At 37.3% G+C, this 14,970-nt stretch overlaps 1 protein-coding gene across 1 annotated transcript in view; it reads left to right on the top strand.

Annotated features, from left to right (window-relative positions):
* Nucleotides 1–5,931, top strand: part of DNAAF4 (dynein axonemal assembly factor 4) — a 97,969-nt gene extending 92,038 nt beyond the window's left edge. Inside the window, exon 9 of the mRNA XM_069098102.1 lies at nt 5,408–5,931. Coding sequence (XP_068954203.1) covers nt 5,408–5,514 — 107 coding nt within the window. The 3' untranslated portion in view covers nt 5,515–5,931. The remainder of the gene's footprint in view (nt 1–5,407) is intronic.
* The last annotated feature ends 9,039 nt before the right edge of the window (nt 5,932–14,970 follow it).

The following is a 14,970-nucleotide window of genomic DNA, read 5'->3' as shown; positions in this document are numbered from 1 at the left end:
CAAACAATCCTCTAGCCTACCAGCATGACCATAAATGAGGTCAAAGACATGCAAAGCCTGAGACAGCAAGAATTGAAGGTTGAAGACAACCTCAACAAAATACTAGAGTCATGGTAAGTGCTAAGGTAGTTGGAAACCTACAGAAGGGAGCTTGAAAATCACTTGATGCAGTAATAACCAGTGTGGGACAGCAATGCTCAGACCAGGACAGCATAGGTGTTCTGAAGTCTCTGGTATTCTGTCCTGAGATGCTATAGAGGGCCCTGAGATCTAAATCTTTGAACCTCAAAGGTCCAGAGGTGGGAATTAACCCCAAGAAAAGGAGGTTATCACAGGAACCCAGGTAATCTGGGGTGAGACCATGCAAGGCTGACCATCTCACTCGAAAGTACAAGGGGCAGAACCTGGCCCTGGTACAAAGCCCCATTTCAGGAATTAAAGCTGGAGAAATGAGTAAACCAAAGATACCAGTATAAAAAAATTATCATACAAGGTTGCCAACAAAAGATCCTAGAATGATAGAGTCACTCTAACAACTGTAGAAACTGAAAGTAAAAAGTGGATTTTCCACATTAACTACATGAATAACTAGAATAAATGAAGCAAGAGAGAAAAAGAAATGAAATAAAAGCTCTGGAATAGAGAATTGGAAGGAGAATAAATAACTTAGAAGTAAAAGTGGTAAACCTTACCCAAGTAATAGACTTTCTGAAAACTATAACAGATTAAAGAGAAATCAATAACTATGACACAGCAAGATATACTAGAATAAAATAAAAAATTTTTAAAAATAGAAGAAAATATAAGGTATTTGATATTAAAAACAACTGCCCTAGAAAACAGGTCAAGGAACATTACCTATCTGAAAACCATGATTTTTAAAAAGCCTGGCCATTGTATTTTTTTTTCCTGGCCACTATATTTCAAGAAATAATAAATTAAAACTGCTCAGATCTCTTAGAACCTGAAAGCAGAGTAAAGATTAAAAGAATCTTCCAATAACCATTTGAAAGGAAAAGCCCTGAAAAGTCTCAATAATGTCATAGTCAAAATCCCAGATCAAAGAAAAAGTGCCACAAGCATCCAGAAAGAAATTCACTACCAAGGAAGCACAATCAGAATCCCAGAAGCTGGCAAGATCAACCAGAAGTGAGAAATCTTGGAATACAGGATTGCAAAGAGCTTGCAACTAAGAATGACATACCCAGAAAATACCTCCTACAGGAATTGTTTTGCTTTGTTTTTAAGAAGCCAGACACTCTATTGTTAAAAGTTTTGTTATCTAGTAAAAATTTGCTTACCATCTATGGTTGGGAAAAACTAGCTAGAGAATCACTTCCAGGTAATGTGCAATTTAACAGTTGCCTTCTGGAAATAATATCTTTGGGGCAGCTAGGTGGTGCAGTGAATAGAGTACCTGCCCTGGAATCAGGAGGACCTGAGTGTGACCTTGGGCAAGTCACTTAACCTCAATTGCCCTACCTTCCTCCCTCCAAAAAGCAAAAAAAAAAAAGGAAAGAAATAATGCCTTTGTTGTCTAACCCATTCATAATTCCAAATTTGGAAATCGTAAGTCAAATGAAGGGAAGGTGGTACCAATGTAGTGAGGGCCCTTCCCTCCCTGTCTGGAGCATGCTCTGCTGCCATTTCTGGTTGCAGCCACTATGTGGGAATTTGGGGTAGGGACCTCCATGATTGATTCCTGAGAAGATTTGCAATGAAAGATGATGAGTCCTCTAATTAATTGATGAACTGGAAGAACTTGACATCCCATCTGATTCACAAAAGTGAGCTACTGCTTTCTCTGCTTTTTTCTTTCTTTTTTCTCAGCTATGAAACATGTGAATGGTTTCCAGTTACATCTTGAATCAGGTTGGAGAAGGGGCAAATGCCCTGTCTCCTACCTGGTCTCCAATCAGCTCCAAGCAGTTCCCCTTCTGAGTCCATTTTTGTCACCTGGTGAAGAATTCTCTATTCTGAGTTGAAAGGCCTCCAATATACTATGTTAAGCAGTGGTCATGTAGTTATAGGGAATAGTATCTTAGCTCATCCATCAATGCTAATCCTGATTTTAACCTTTATTTCCAACTTTCTGTAAATTTAGTTTCTGTCTTCTTAAGGGAATTGTTTAAACCAAAGCCTTCTAACTAATTGTTAACAAATTAGATCTACCTTTCTTATTTTTAGTATCATCTTTAGTATTCTAAAGGCAAAAAGTAGCCATTGAGAAAAAGTGTTTTTGGACCAAACTTTTGGAAATCCTAAGAAAGTTAAAAGTAGAAGCAAACGATATGTTACTTACATTGATGCTTAGCTTGTTAGGCTGTAAACAGAACTGAAGTGTACCTGTTCCTGCCATCATGGTTTAACCCATTGGTCACTATTTATGAATACATCTCTCTCTACATTGGCCAAGCTATTGAACCAATGGACAGTGGTTATTGGAAACATTACTAGAACATTGGATGAAAAGATGACTCAACTTCTTCATTGAAGCAGTTTTGGTGAGCCTGTTCTCCATGGTAGTGTTTGTAGATCTGGAGCCAACTTTCATTAATGAAATTCATCCTGGAATTTATCACTCTCTTTTTTTTTAATCTTAAGCAGCTAATCATGAGCAAAGAATTGTAAGATACTGCCAAAAACTATGCTGGTGGACATTACATTATTGGCAAGGAAATCATTGACCTGGTTCTACTGAGGATTTGAAAGCTGGTTGAACAGTGCAGATCTGCAAAGATTCTTGGTTTTTTATAGCTTTTCTGGTAGGACTGGTTTTATTTCTCTGTTGCTAGAACATTAGTCAGTTTGTTATGGCAAACAGTCAAAGCTGGAGTTCTTAATTTATCTAGTCCCTTAGGTTTCCACATCTGTAATTGAATCCTAAACTCCATTCTTACCAAAATTCACAGCATTTTGGAATACTCATTGTGTTTTCATAACAGTGAAGTCATCCATGATGATAATAACTGTTGCAGAAACTTGGATATAGAATATACAACCCTGGTGAATATGAATAACCTTATTTAGCCAAATTGTGTTTTCCATTATGGTTGCACTCATGAGTGCCCTGAGTATTGATCTGACAGAATTCCAGGTCAACCCAGTGCCCTTTCTCTACATCTACTTCCCTTTGGCCACATAAGCCCATTGTTCTTGCTAAGGACAATGACAAGCAACTTTCTGTAGCAGAGATCATGAGTGCTGTGACCTAGCAAACCAGATAGTGAAGTATGACTCTTCCCACAATAAACCCATGGCTGCCTTCCTTCTGTATTATTATAATTTGGTTCACAAAAATGTCAAAACTGCTATAACCACCATCAAGACAAAGTATAGCATCCAGTTTGTGAATTGGTGCCCAACTATATTTATCCCATAAATAATTTAAAGGGACAGAATTTTAAAAAATAAGATACCATCTCTTATTCAGTAAACGGATTTGATTCAATTATCATTTCTCAAGTGCTATGTGTAATGCACAAAGCTGGAGATAAAAGGTTTAAATTAAAACATGGTTCCTATCCTTTTGTTGCTTATCTTTAAGTAGGAGGATATGACACATATGCAAACTTAGCAAAGTGTTGAGGCAGGTAATACCTGTGTACTTATATTTGTAACCTCAGGGCTTGACACAGATATATAATGACATATAATGAATGTGTAATCTATGATATCGATCTGCCTATCTAGCCATCTGTCTACTTAATTGGTAACTTTGGAAGGAAAATTTTCCATAGAATATTGAGGATAAAAATCAGATTATAAAGAATTAAGAAGAGTGAATACTGAGGGGGAAATAGAGGCACTGAGTAAAGACAAAAAAATTATAATAAATTTAATAATCAGCAACAAAAACAAATAATAAACACAAAAAATAAGGAATCTTAAAAATTCTTAGCATTTAGCAAAGTAGAACTGATCAGATTAACAGACAACAAACAAAAATGTGTTTACTCTGTTACTTTTCAAGTTTAGCTGAAGTCTGGTTACTTTTGGTTATTTTTTGGTTTACTTGATTTTTAAAGAAAAAAATATATGTATATGTATATTTCTAGCCAATGAGTATACTGTTCTGTTTTTTTTTTAACTCTAACTTTACATAGGTCACTGTATTTTCTTATATTTATATTTGCTATTTTCATGGAGCCATAATACTTCATTATTTTAATATTCCATAATTTATTCAGATAATTATTCAGAAAATTCAGATAGTCAAACACTACTAAGAATATTGTTTGATGTATAGGCTATGTCAAGTTTGGTATTATAAATAAAGCAACATTTAATATTTTTGTACAGATAGGTCTCTTTTTTATATTTTAGTACAAAATTTTAGGAATGGAACTGCAGAGTCAAAAGATATAATCCAGTCAGTGATTTTTATTGTATAGTTCCATATTGATCTCCAAAATGTTTATATCAGAATGAAGACAACATTTGAAGGAAGCTTCAATTCAAATCAACAAGTGCTTTACCAACCACCTACTCTGTTCAAGGCACTAAGTTTAACAGCAGAGAGAGAGGATCGTAATCAGTTGGGAGAGATGAATCCCAGGATGTCTGTTTTAGCATTTGGGAGAAGTGAACATGTTTTTAGGCATATGGGAGGGAGCCAGTTGAGTGGGAGTGATCAAAGATTCAGGAAAGAGAAAAGGAATCCTAGACCTGAAGGAGACAAAATTAAGGGTTTGACCTTAGCCAGGCATTTAGGAGATCTGAGAGCAGAAAAAAAGGAAGAGAAAATGGGTGATGATATTAAAAAATTGTAAGGAGTGGACTAGGGGTTTTGAAGTACTTATCTTCTAAAGCTCTTAAGCTGTATCTTTCCCTTTAGGGAGATGTGCATGGTTAACAGCTTAAAGAGAACAGAAGGCATTTGGAGACTAGAAACAGTTGTTGAGGTGCACAAAATAGGACAGTAACAAGTGTAGATGAATTGCTGGACATTGGGTAGGGGCACACTTAGAAGCACTATAAAAATTTCTTTTGAAAATTTAAAATTTTAATGATGCATCATAGCTTTGTCAATTTCAAACTTAAAAGTTATTTTAAATTTACAAGTAGATAATCTCTTTACCTAATCTGAATGAAAGCCTCATTATATAATTGTTATATTGTATATATAATTATATATAAATTATATATTATATAATTGTATAATTATATTATTGTATAAAAATACAAGACTCCCAGGAGATTGCAATAATAAATAGATGAGAGAGGCAGGAAACTGCTAAGAACTAGTATCTGGCAAGAGCTACATTTCTGTATTCTAGTCAGATACAGTTTTGGAGAATACTAAGTATTTTATGTGTATGTCTGTGTTTATGGATATATTTATATATGACAGTTTTCTACATTCTATAAAACATACATTTTGTTATCCCTAACTGTATGAATATAGGTTTACAGGATTATGAAGCGGCACTTAAGATTGACCCATCCGACAAAATTGTAAGAAAAGATGCTGAGAAGATTCGGAATATAATCCAAGGAACTGAACTAGAATAATAATGAATACTACAAGCAGCTAGATATTGTGTCTTATGTTGGTAATAAGGAGGGGAAAGCATTCATATCCTTTTTCTGTGTTCTAGTTCATACTGCCAAACAACTTCATGTTTATTGTTTCTACAATTTTTATAGAAGGCAAACTATTATAAAGTTGTAGGAAACAAGCTATCCAAGTTGAACAAGTTTTGAGTAAATAAAGTAAAAGATAATATATTTTAATTCTTTGCTTTTAAAGTATTTATAAGTGTATCTTTTTCTCCTTGTTAAAGCTTGCCCAAGTGACTAAACATGTGTTTGGTGTTTAATATGAGGGAGTTAGTTTAATTTTGATCAGAGATCTATTTTTAAAAATACATAATTTGTAATGTTGTCATTTAAATTGTGTTATACAAATAAAGCAACTGAGTTATTGAGTCAGATAAGTAGTTATTTTTGCATGTAATACATATATTTTAATTTATCCTAATACACAGAATATCCCCTAGCTTTTTTGTAATATTCCTTTAGCATCACTGTGGCAAATTAAGTTGGCTTAACCCAGAGAAGTAACTGGTTGAACAAACTTGTCTGTGGATCTAGTTATAGACAGGGTAGCAAGAAAACCAATCACACTTCATTTCATTAAACCAGGTAAAAATAGAATGATCAGAAACACTGAAATTTTCCTGGCATGTTCAATAGAGAATTAAAGTGATAAGATTTCACATCATATGTGAGATGTAAGAATATTGTATTGTCTATCAAATTGCATCATGATGTAATTTTAATGTTTCTTTATGGTATACAGATCTTTAAATATCAAAATTTCAGAGGCGGCTAGGTGGTGCAGTGAACAGAGCACTGGCCCTGGAGTCAGGAGGACCTGAGTTCAAATCCGACCTCAGACACTTAACACAAAAACTAGCCATATGACCTTGGGCAAGTCGCTTAACCCCAATTGCCTTCCAAAAAGCAAAAAAATATATATATCAAAACTTCCCTTCTGGATATGACAGCTGTTACAATTCATTGGGTTATTTATCTATTTATTTTCTTTTCAAATGCTTTATTAACTTCTAGTTTACATCATTCATTTCTGCAAGATTTTGAGTTACAAATTTTCTCCCCGTTTTTCCCCTTACCCACTACCCCAAAATAGTGATCCTACTGAATATCCCCCCCTCCAATCTGCTCTCTCCTATATCTTTTCCCATACCCCCTCCAACTTTCCAGTAGGGAATGGTGGGTCTCTATGCCCCAGTGCCTGTATATCTTATTTCCCAGTTACATGTAAAATAATATTAATAATATATGTATATATATTTAAACATTTGATTTTAAAGCTTTGAATTCCAGATTCATTCCCTTCCTCCCTTGTCACCCACCCTTCCTGGGAAGATAAGCAATTCAATATAGGTTGTACATATGTAGCTATGCATAACATTTCCATAGTGGATATATTGTAAAAGACTGACTATATTTCCCTCCCTCCTATCCCACCTCCCACTTGTTCCATTCTCTACTTTGATCCCCATCCCTTTTCAAAAGTGGGTGCTTCCAACTTCCCTCCCCCCAAGCTTGCCCTCCCTTCTGTCATCCCTTCTCTCATCCCCTTCCCCCCTACTCTCCTGTAGGGTGAGATACCCTATTTAGTGTGTATGTCATTCCCTCCCTAAGCCAAATTCAATGAGAATAAGGTTGACCCATTCCCTTTTGCCTTCCTGTTCTTCCCCTCCATTGTGACTATTTTCCCTTGCCTCTTCTATATGAAATAGTTTACCCCTTTCTGTCTCTCCCCATCTCCTCTCATTATAGTCCTCTCTCACCTATTAATTTCACCTTTTAAGTATCATCCCTTCCTATTAAATTGGTCCTGTGCCCTCTATCTATGTATACCTGTACACATATATACATACATTCACATATGTATTCATATGCCCATATACCCTCCTATATACATATACATTTCTATTCCCTTCAACTATTCTCACACTGAGAAAAGTTTCATAAGTTACAGTTATCATTTTTCCATGTAGGGATGTAAATAGTTCAACTTCGATAAGTTCCTTATGATTTCTTTTCCCTGTTTACCTTCTCATGCTTCTCTTGCTTCTTATATCTGAATGTCAAATTTTCTATTCAACTCTGGTTTTCTCATAAAGAATGCCTGAAAGTCCTCCATTCCACCGAATGACCATATTTCCCCCCCAAAACATGATACTCAGTTTTGCTGTGTAGGTGACTCCTGGCCTCAATCCCAGATCCCTTGACCTCCACTACATCATATTCCAAGCCCTTTGATCCTTCAGTGTAGAAGCTGCTAGATCCTATGTTATCCCAATTGTGCCCCCACAACATTCAAACTGTCTCTTCCTGGCTGCTTGTAATATTTTCTCCCTGATCTGGGAACTCTGGAACCCGGCTACAATATTCCTAGGAATTTTCTCCTTGGGATCCCCTTCAGGAAGTGATCAGTGGACTCCCTCAACCCCTTTTTTGCCCTCCGGTTCCAAAACACCAGGGCAACTTTCCCTGAGAATTTCCTGAAGGATGACCTCCTTGATCATAGTCTTCAGGTAGTCCAATAATTTTTAAATTATCTCTCCTGGATCTATTTTCCAGGTCAGTGGCCTTCCCAATGAGATACTTCACATTGCCCTCCATTTTTTTATCTGTTTGGATACATTCAACAGCATCTTGATCTCTCATAAAATCACTAGCTTCCATTTGCTCCAATACAACTCTGAAGGAATGATTCTCTTCAGTGAGCCCTGGAGACTCTTTTTCCGTCTGGCAAACTCCACCCCTTAAGGCATTCTTCTCCTCATTGCCTTCCTGAGACTCCCTTGCCATTTGAGTCAGTCCATTATTTAAGGTGTTATTTTCCTCAGTCAGGTTGTTGACTCTCACTTCATAATTTTCTTGCATTGTTCTCATTTCTCCTCCCAATTTTTCCTCTGCCTCTCTTATTGGGTTTTCAAAATCCTTCTTAAGGTCCTCTATGGCCTGTAACCAGCTCGTACCTTTCTTGGAAGCTTTTGGTGCAGGAGCTCTGACTTCGCTGTCCTCCTCCCATTCCATGCCTTGATCCTTCCTGTCCCCCCAAATAGGAATGTAAAGTTGGGTTGCTTTGTTTGTTTTGCTTCCTTTGCCCGCCCATGTTGCCACTCAACTACTCGACCCCTGGGTTCTTTGCCACAGGAGGACTCTGCCACCAGACAGGGGAGCTTCATCCCAAACCCTGGGGTTTTCCCAGCTGCCAAAGGTATTGGTTGCACTCTCTGAAACCTCCACAAGCTCTGGCAAACTGGTCATGCACCCCAGGACCTCCACCCTAGACTGCAATCCAGATCCAAGCAGGTTAAAGCAAGAGCGATTACCCCTCAGACTGGTCACTTGGTCCCCCTACACTCTGCAGGCCAGGAGCTGAAGCTGCCATGTGGCATTGGCTGCATGGCCATGCCTCAGAGGCTTCTCATCCTGGGGGCAAAGGCCAACTGCACTCCCAAACTACTGGATCCCAAAGTCCACACTGCACTGACCTCTCACTTTGTCCTTAGCATCTATGGGTTGATAATTCTGGAAACTGCCACAGCTGCTGGTGATCTGAAGTCCCTCCAGCCAGGGGCTGGTCAGGCCTGCCCTGAGGCTAAAATCTCCAGCTCTTGTGGGGCTGGAGTCAGCTCCCAGAGCACTGCACTGGCCCCATCCTGCTGGCCTGCTGGGCTGTCCTCAGTGGGAGGTTATCTTCTCTGTGTCATTTTGTGGGTTCTGTAGCTCCAAAGTTTGTTCAGAGTCACCTTTTACATGAATTGGAGGGGGTGGGAAGTAGAGCCCCTAGGAAGTCCTGTTTCTACCCATTGGTTTTTTTTTAGAGAAGGCTTTTTGTATTGAAAAATTAACAATCATAATTTATCACCTAACACTTATCCAAGGAGAATCATGGATGGAGTCTAGGTCCTATGGGCAGCAAGATAGTGAATTGGTCACTTTCTCCAAACCCCTTCAAACTCCAAAACTCTCAAAAAAAAAAAAAAAGGGAATTATGTTTCACATATAGAATCATTACAAAGTCATTACAATTACATTTCAGATCCACAGGACAAAGAAAGAACATTTACAATGTTAAATCCTTATGAATTAACACTGGAGAAATCTAATTTTTAAGCAGTCTGTGCAGGTGAATGAACTAATTCATGGGGCTCATCTTGGGATTCCTATCTCCCTTGCTGTAGATATTCTACAGAGAATCATGCCCCACCCTCCCCTCCTGAAGTAGTAGTAGTAGACACTGTTCCTGCCCAACCCCCTGTAGCTGAATCAGAGGGGGAAGGAAAAAAGGGGCTAAAAACAAGTTGCCTTTTGCCTGGGACAACAATCCTAGGTAAGCAACACCCAGGACTGAAAGGAATGTCTGGAACACCCTAATTCCATAGAAAGTGGAAGACTCCAAGCCATGAGAAAGACAGGAGGCAACCCAAGGAAGCAATGAGACAGAGTACTACCACAGGCAGCTGTATCCAGATTGAAGTGTACAAAACACCCAAACAGAGCATGTCTTGTCTCCCCAGAGGGTACTAATAGCAGGAATCCAGGAGGGAAAATGATAGTTTCTAACTTAGGCTGAGGCAACCTTGCAACCCAGCATTGGAGCTGTGCCCACCAGAAAAAGGGATTGAGCCAGGAAATAAGTGATGAGAATTTTTTAAAAGGTTGAAAGACCAATTGTGTCAAGAAAAAAAGCCTCAATAAAAGCTCAGATCACAATCATGTAAATCAACAGATATGATTCTAAAACCAAAAGGATGAGTATTAAATTCTCAAAGAGAATCAAAGCTCTCAACAACTATCATAAGACAAAGGAAAGTGAACCAATGCTTGATGAATTATAGAATATTACAGATTTCCAAGAAAGCATAGACCAACAAACTCCACAATGGTTACCAAAAAAGAGAGAAACCATGAAAAAAAAAATATAGGTCAGAGTTTTGAGTGTTTAATGTAGAACTTTTTCTTTCTTTTATTTTTTGCTTTTTGGAGGGGCAATTAGGGTTAAGACTTGCTCACGGTCACACGGCTAGTTTTTGTGTTAAGTATCTGAGGCCGGATTTGAACTAAAGTCCTCCTGACTCCAGGGCTGGTGCTCTATTCACTGTGCCACCTGGTGGACCTTATGTAGAACTTTTAAAAATCACTTAGCAGATTAGAAAAAAAATGAATTCATAATAAAGATTACTGCTAAAGAAATAAGAGAGAAGATTAACAGATTTGGAACACAAAAGTATTGAAATGGAGAAAAATCTGGCAAAATGGAAGCAAAAGTCAGCAGTGTTAAAAGAATGTAAATTATGTATAAGCAAAATTGACTGACTTTGAAGAGAGAATACACAGAAACAGGTTGTGATCATAACTTTCTCAGAAGAATATGAAAAAATAAAAACCCTGAATACCATAATACAGGAAACTGCCCAGAATTTTAAATATAAACCATAAAGCCCTAGATGAAATAATTTATAGATTGCCTTGAGGAAACAATACAACTTTTGCTCCAGGAGCCTCATAATATATCCCCAGCTAATGAAACATTCCATAATTGTACTCCACGAATACTTGAAGATCCCTTTTTGGTAAATAGTTGCTTTAGTTTCCATGAAGTCTTTATAATATCAATCCTCTTATGTGTGCCTTTTTATAATGAAATTTATATTATTCATTCTGTTACAAATATCAGTTGGTGTTAACACATCAAGTAAACAGTTATATTTACAAAATATTTATCATATTGTGAGAAAATGGATTTAAATGTTTAGTATCTTGGAAGAAAATTCTGTGCACTTGGTTTGAAGTAGTTGATAATTAAATAGTGATGAAAAGTCTATTTCATCGACAGTATGAAAACCATCAATCCCCTAATTAATGTTGCTAACTTTTAAATGTCTAATTCAAAGGGAAGAGAATCCTTTTGTAGCAGTCAGGTGAATTTTTTAAAGCACCAACTGAATGTCACCAATTTCAGAACTCCAAATTGACATTCTAAAGCTAACATTTTTTTTCCTGTTTTAAATTCTGTGATTTCATTTGTCCATAGAAGTTCTAGTGTAGAAACTTCTTCCACCCATGTAGGTTGACAGTTCATCTGCAACTTATATTAGAAAGTTGCATGAGGCACCAAGAAGTCATTTAGCCAGTATGTGTCATAGGTAGGATCTGAACCCAGTTTTCCTAATTCTAAGGCCAGTACAACTGTATACTGTGTTATGTAGCCTCTCAACCTAATAAACATATAAGGAGTTCAGTTTCCCAAAGTGAGAATACTGCTTTTAAATAAATGCAAGTATTTTAGTTCTTTACTTACACAAGTCAGAATATACTCTTGTAAGGGAGTGGTCCAGAAAACATTCACCACATCACAGAAAAAGTCAAGAAGTGCTAAACTAAATGTAAAATGGCAACTCTCCATCTTTCTCTCCTTTTTTTTTTTTTTTTTGCTTTTTGGAGGGGGGAAGGTAGAACAATTGGGGTTACGTGACTTGCCCAAGATTACAGGGCTAGTTTTTATGTTAAGTGTCTGAGGCCAGATTTCAACTCAGGTCCTCCTGACTCTGGGGCTGGTGCTCTAGTCATTGCACCACCTAGCCACCCCTAACTCTCCATCTCTTTACGAGATTCAAATTAGTCCCTGAAATGAATCAAAAAAGGAACAATGCTTTAGTATTAGGAATAATTAACTATGTCTCAGGTTGACTTTTAAAAGCGAGTTTGAAGACCGATTCAAAGAAAGAGACAAGCTCAAAGAGGAAACCAACTTACCAAGGGAGGAGCAGAACCATAAAGGTGAAGAAAGGAAATCTTTTGGGAAGTCACATGAAGCTGGAGAGAGGGAAGTTGTAAGAAGCTCCTTGGAACTGAGAGAGCAGAAACATAAGGCAGGGGCAACTTCCACCAAGGAATTAGCATTCTGGGGAGGAGGTTGCTTGGGCCAATCTTAGCATGAAGGTGTTCTCAGGACAGAAGCTGTGTTGTCCACCTTCCTACCTTGTACTGACACTAAAGTGGTAACCCTATATCTCTTTTCCCATTCAGTTCTATAGCAGGAGTCTAAAGCCTATTTTTTTTAGGGGGGGAGGAGAGGAGAGGAGAATTTGTTTACCTTTGTTTTAAATGTTTATTTTGCTTTTACAAACAATAGTAACTATGGCAATTGCTAGTTAAGACTGTGTTTATTGGGAATACAGTTGAAAGGAAGAAACTGCTGTGGGAGGGAAATATCCCTAGAGATAGGTTTAATAGTGTTTTGCCAGAAGCCTGTCTCTGATTGGGGTCTTGAAGCTAACAAAATGACAGAGTATCATCTATATCTTTTTTTTTTTAATATATATTTTTTTATACTACCCAGAGTTAAGAAATATTTATCCTGGGAAAACCCCTCTGGCCAACACTAGACATGTAAATGCAATCTTAAGTAAAATACTCAAATATACTCGTTAATATTAGTATTATAACAGTAATATCTAACAAATGTATTCATCTATCCTTGGTATCCTCATTGAAACTTTCCATAGACTTTGAGAAAATGTTATGTTTTTAAAAAACATGCTTCTCTTAAGGCAATTTTCTTCTGGAATTTATCTGATTATATTAAATAATTAAACCATACTTCATGTAAACCTTGTTTCTCACTGAGATAAATACTGATTTCAGCAAGATAAATTCTTTCTTAATCCTGATTTTTTACCAGTATATTAATTACACATACTCTTTGATTTGCTAAAACAATTTCTTAAATGTAGACTTTTATCTTGTGTCTAATAGTCTGAAAGCCATTCTTTTTTTTTTTTTTTTTTCCTTTTTGGGGGGAAATTGGGGTTAACTAACTTGCCCAAGGTTAGGCAGCTAGGTTTTTTGTGTGGGTGTTAAGTGTCTGAGGCCAGAACCTAATTCAGGTTCTCCTGACTCCAGGGCTGGTGCTTTGCTCACTGCCCCACCTAGCTGCCCTTGAAAGCCATTCTTCTGGGAGTTGTGGGTAAGTCCATAGAAAAATAAAGGAAAAGTGGAAAACACAAGCAGTGACATTTGTTGATGGAGGAACAAACCTTTTGTTCTAGATAAAGCTTCTGTTTTTGGAGTAGATATGCATCCATGAGAGGATTTGGAAGTCTCTTATCCTGTAGAAGATGGGAAAGCCATTTGAATCTGCTAGCAAAACTAATTTGGGCAAAAGCAAAGAGTTTAAGAGTTAAGACTTTCCTAGAAATATTGCTTGTGCTTTTCAGTGTTTGAGATAGAAATTTTCTTTTAGAAAGATTAAGGGAACATAAAGATTGGTACTAGTATAGGGGAACCAGTGATGAGGGAAAAGAAAGGCAGCTGTTCAAGATTGGTGACTTTATTGCTAGAGACTTACTACCACAATATGGAGTTATTGGGCAGAAGTTACAAGTTTCAAATCTGGATAAAGTCCTACTGTTTTTTGCTTCTGGACTTAAGACTAAGAAGATAGTTTATAGGTATGAGACTGAAGGGAAGAGGGAGAGGTCTGATGAATTTCATCAAGACATTTCAAAGATCTCCTACTCCCTCTTCCAAATATTCATTTCTTTGTTCCTAGCCCTCAGGTGACTACCTTCCTATTCTGTCTCCCAAAAGTAACAACCAAAGGAAGAAAACAAATATTAAGCACCTACTATGTGCCGGTGCTTTACAAACATAATTTGAGCCTCCCAGTCACCCATGGAAATAGGTACTATTATTAACCCCATTTTACAGTTGAGGAAACTTAGGCAGACATTGGTTAAGTGACTTACCCTCAAGATCACACAGGTACTAGGTGTATGAGGTGACCTGTGAATTCAGATTTTCCTGACTCTAGGCCCAGTGCTCTATCCACTGTGGCACCTAGCTGAGTCTTAGAACACAATTATTGAAAATGCCATGTTTCAGGTCAGATGAGTCATGCATTCTATACAATATTATGACGTGGTACAGAGGCTAAGGAGGTTAGGAAGCATGACATGATCTGCCCCAATCTGTCCCTTGTGGTACTTTGTGGGAAAAGTTAGTTGACTAACATACTGTTGGTATGAAAATACTGGAAATGCATCATTAATTTATCTAAACACCTCATAGCTGTTTCTACCTTTTGGGGGTAATGGAATCCATAAATTTACTTCTTGGAATAATACTTGATTATACAAGAGAGCATATTTGCTACTTTCCTCTTTGGTAAAGCATTTTTATTTGTTTAAAAACTAGCTCTATGTGGGCGGCTAGGTAGTGCAGTGAATAGAGCACTGGCCCTGGAGTCAGGAGGACCTGAGCTCAAATCGGGCCTCAAACACTTAACACAAAAACTAGCCATATGACCTTGGGCAAGTCACTTAACTCCAGTTGCCCTCCAAAAAAAAAAGCAAAAAAAAAAACCAACCTAGCTCTAAAGTTTCAAGGCTTAAACCCTTGTTCTAAGTATTTGACAGT

This window comes from Petaurus breviceps, unplaced genomic scaffold (assembly GCF_028583685.1).
Source record: "Petaurus breviceps papuanus isolate PSGF00001 unplaced genomic scaffold, PetGlider_PUasm1.0 37, whole genome shotgun sequence".
Classification (NCBI taxonomy): Eukaryota; Metazoa; Chordata; class Mammalia; order Diprotodontia; family Petauridae; genus Petaurus; species Petaurus breviceps.
Note: the sequence above shows the minus strand (reverse complement) of the source record. Positions and strands in the feature narration are given on the sequence as shown.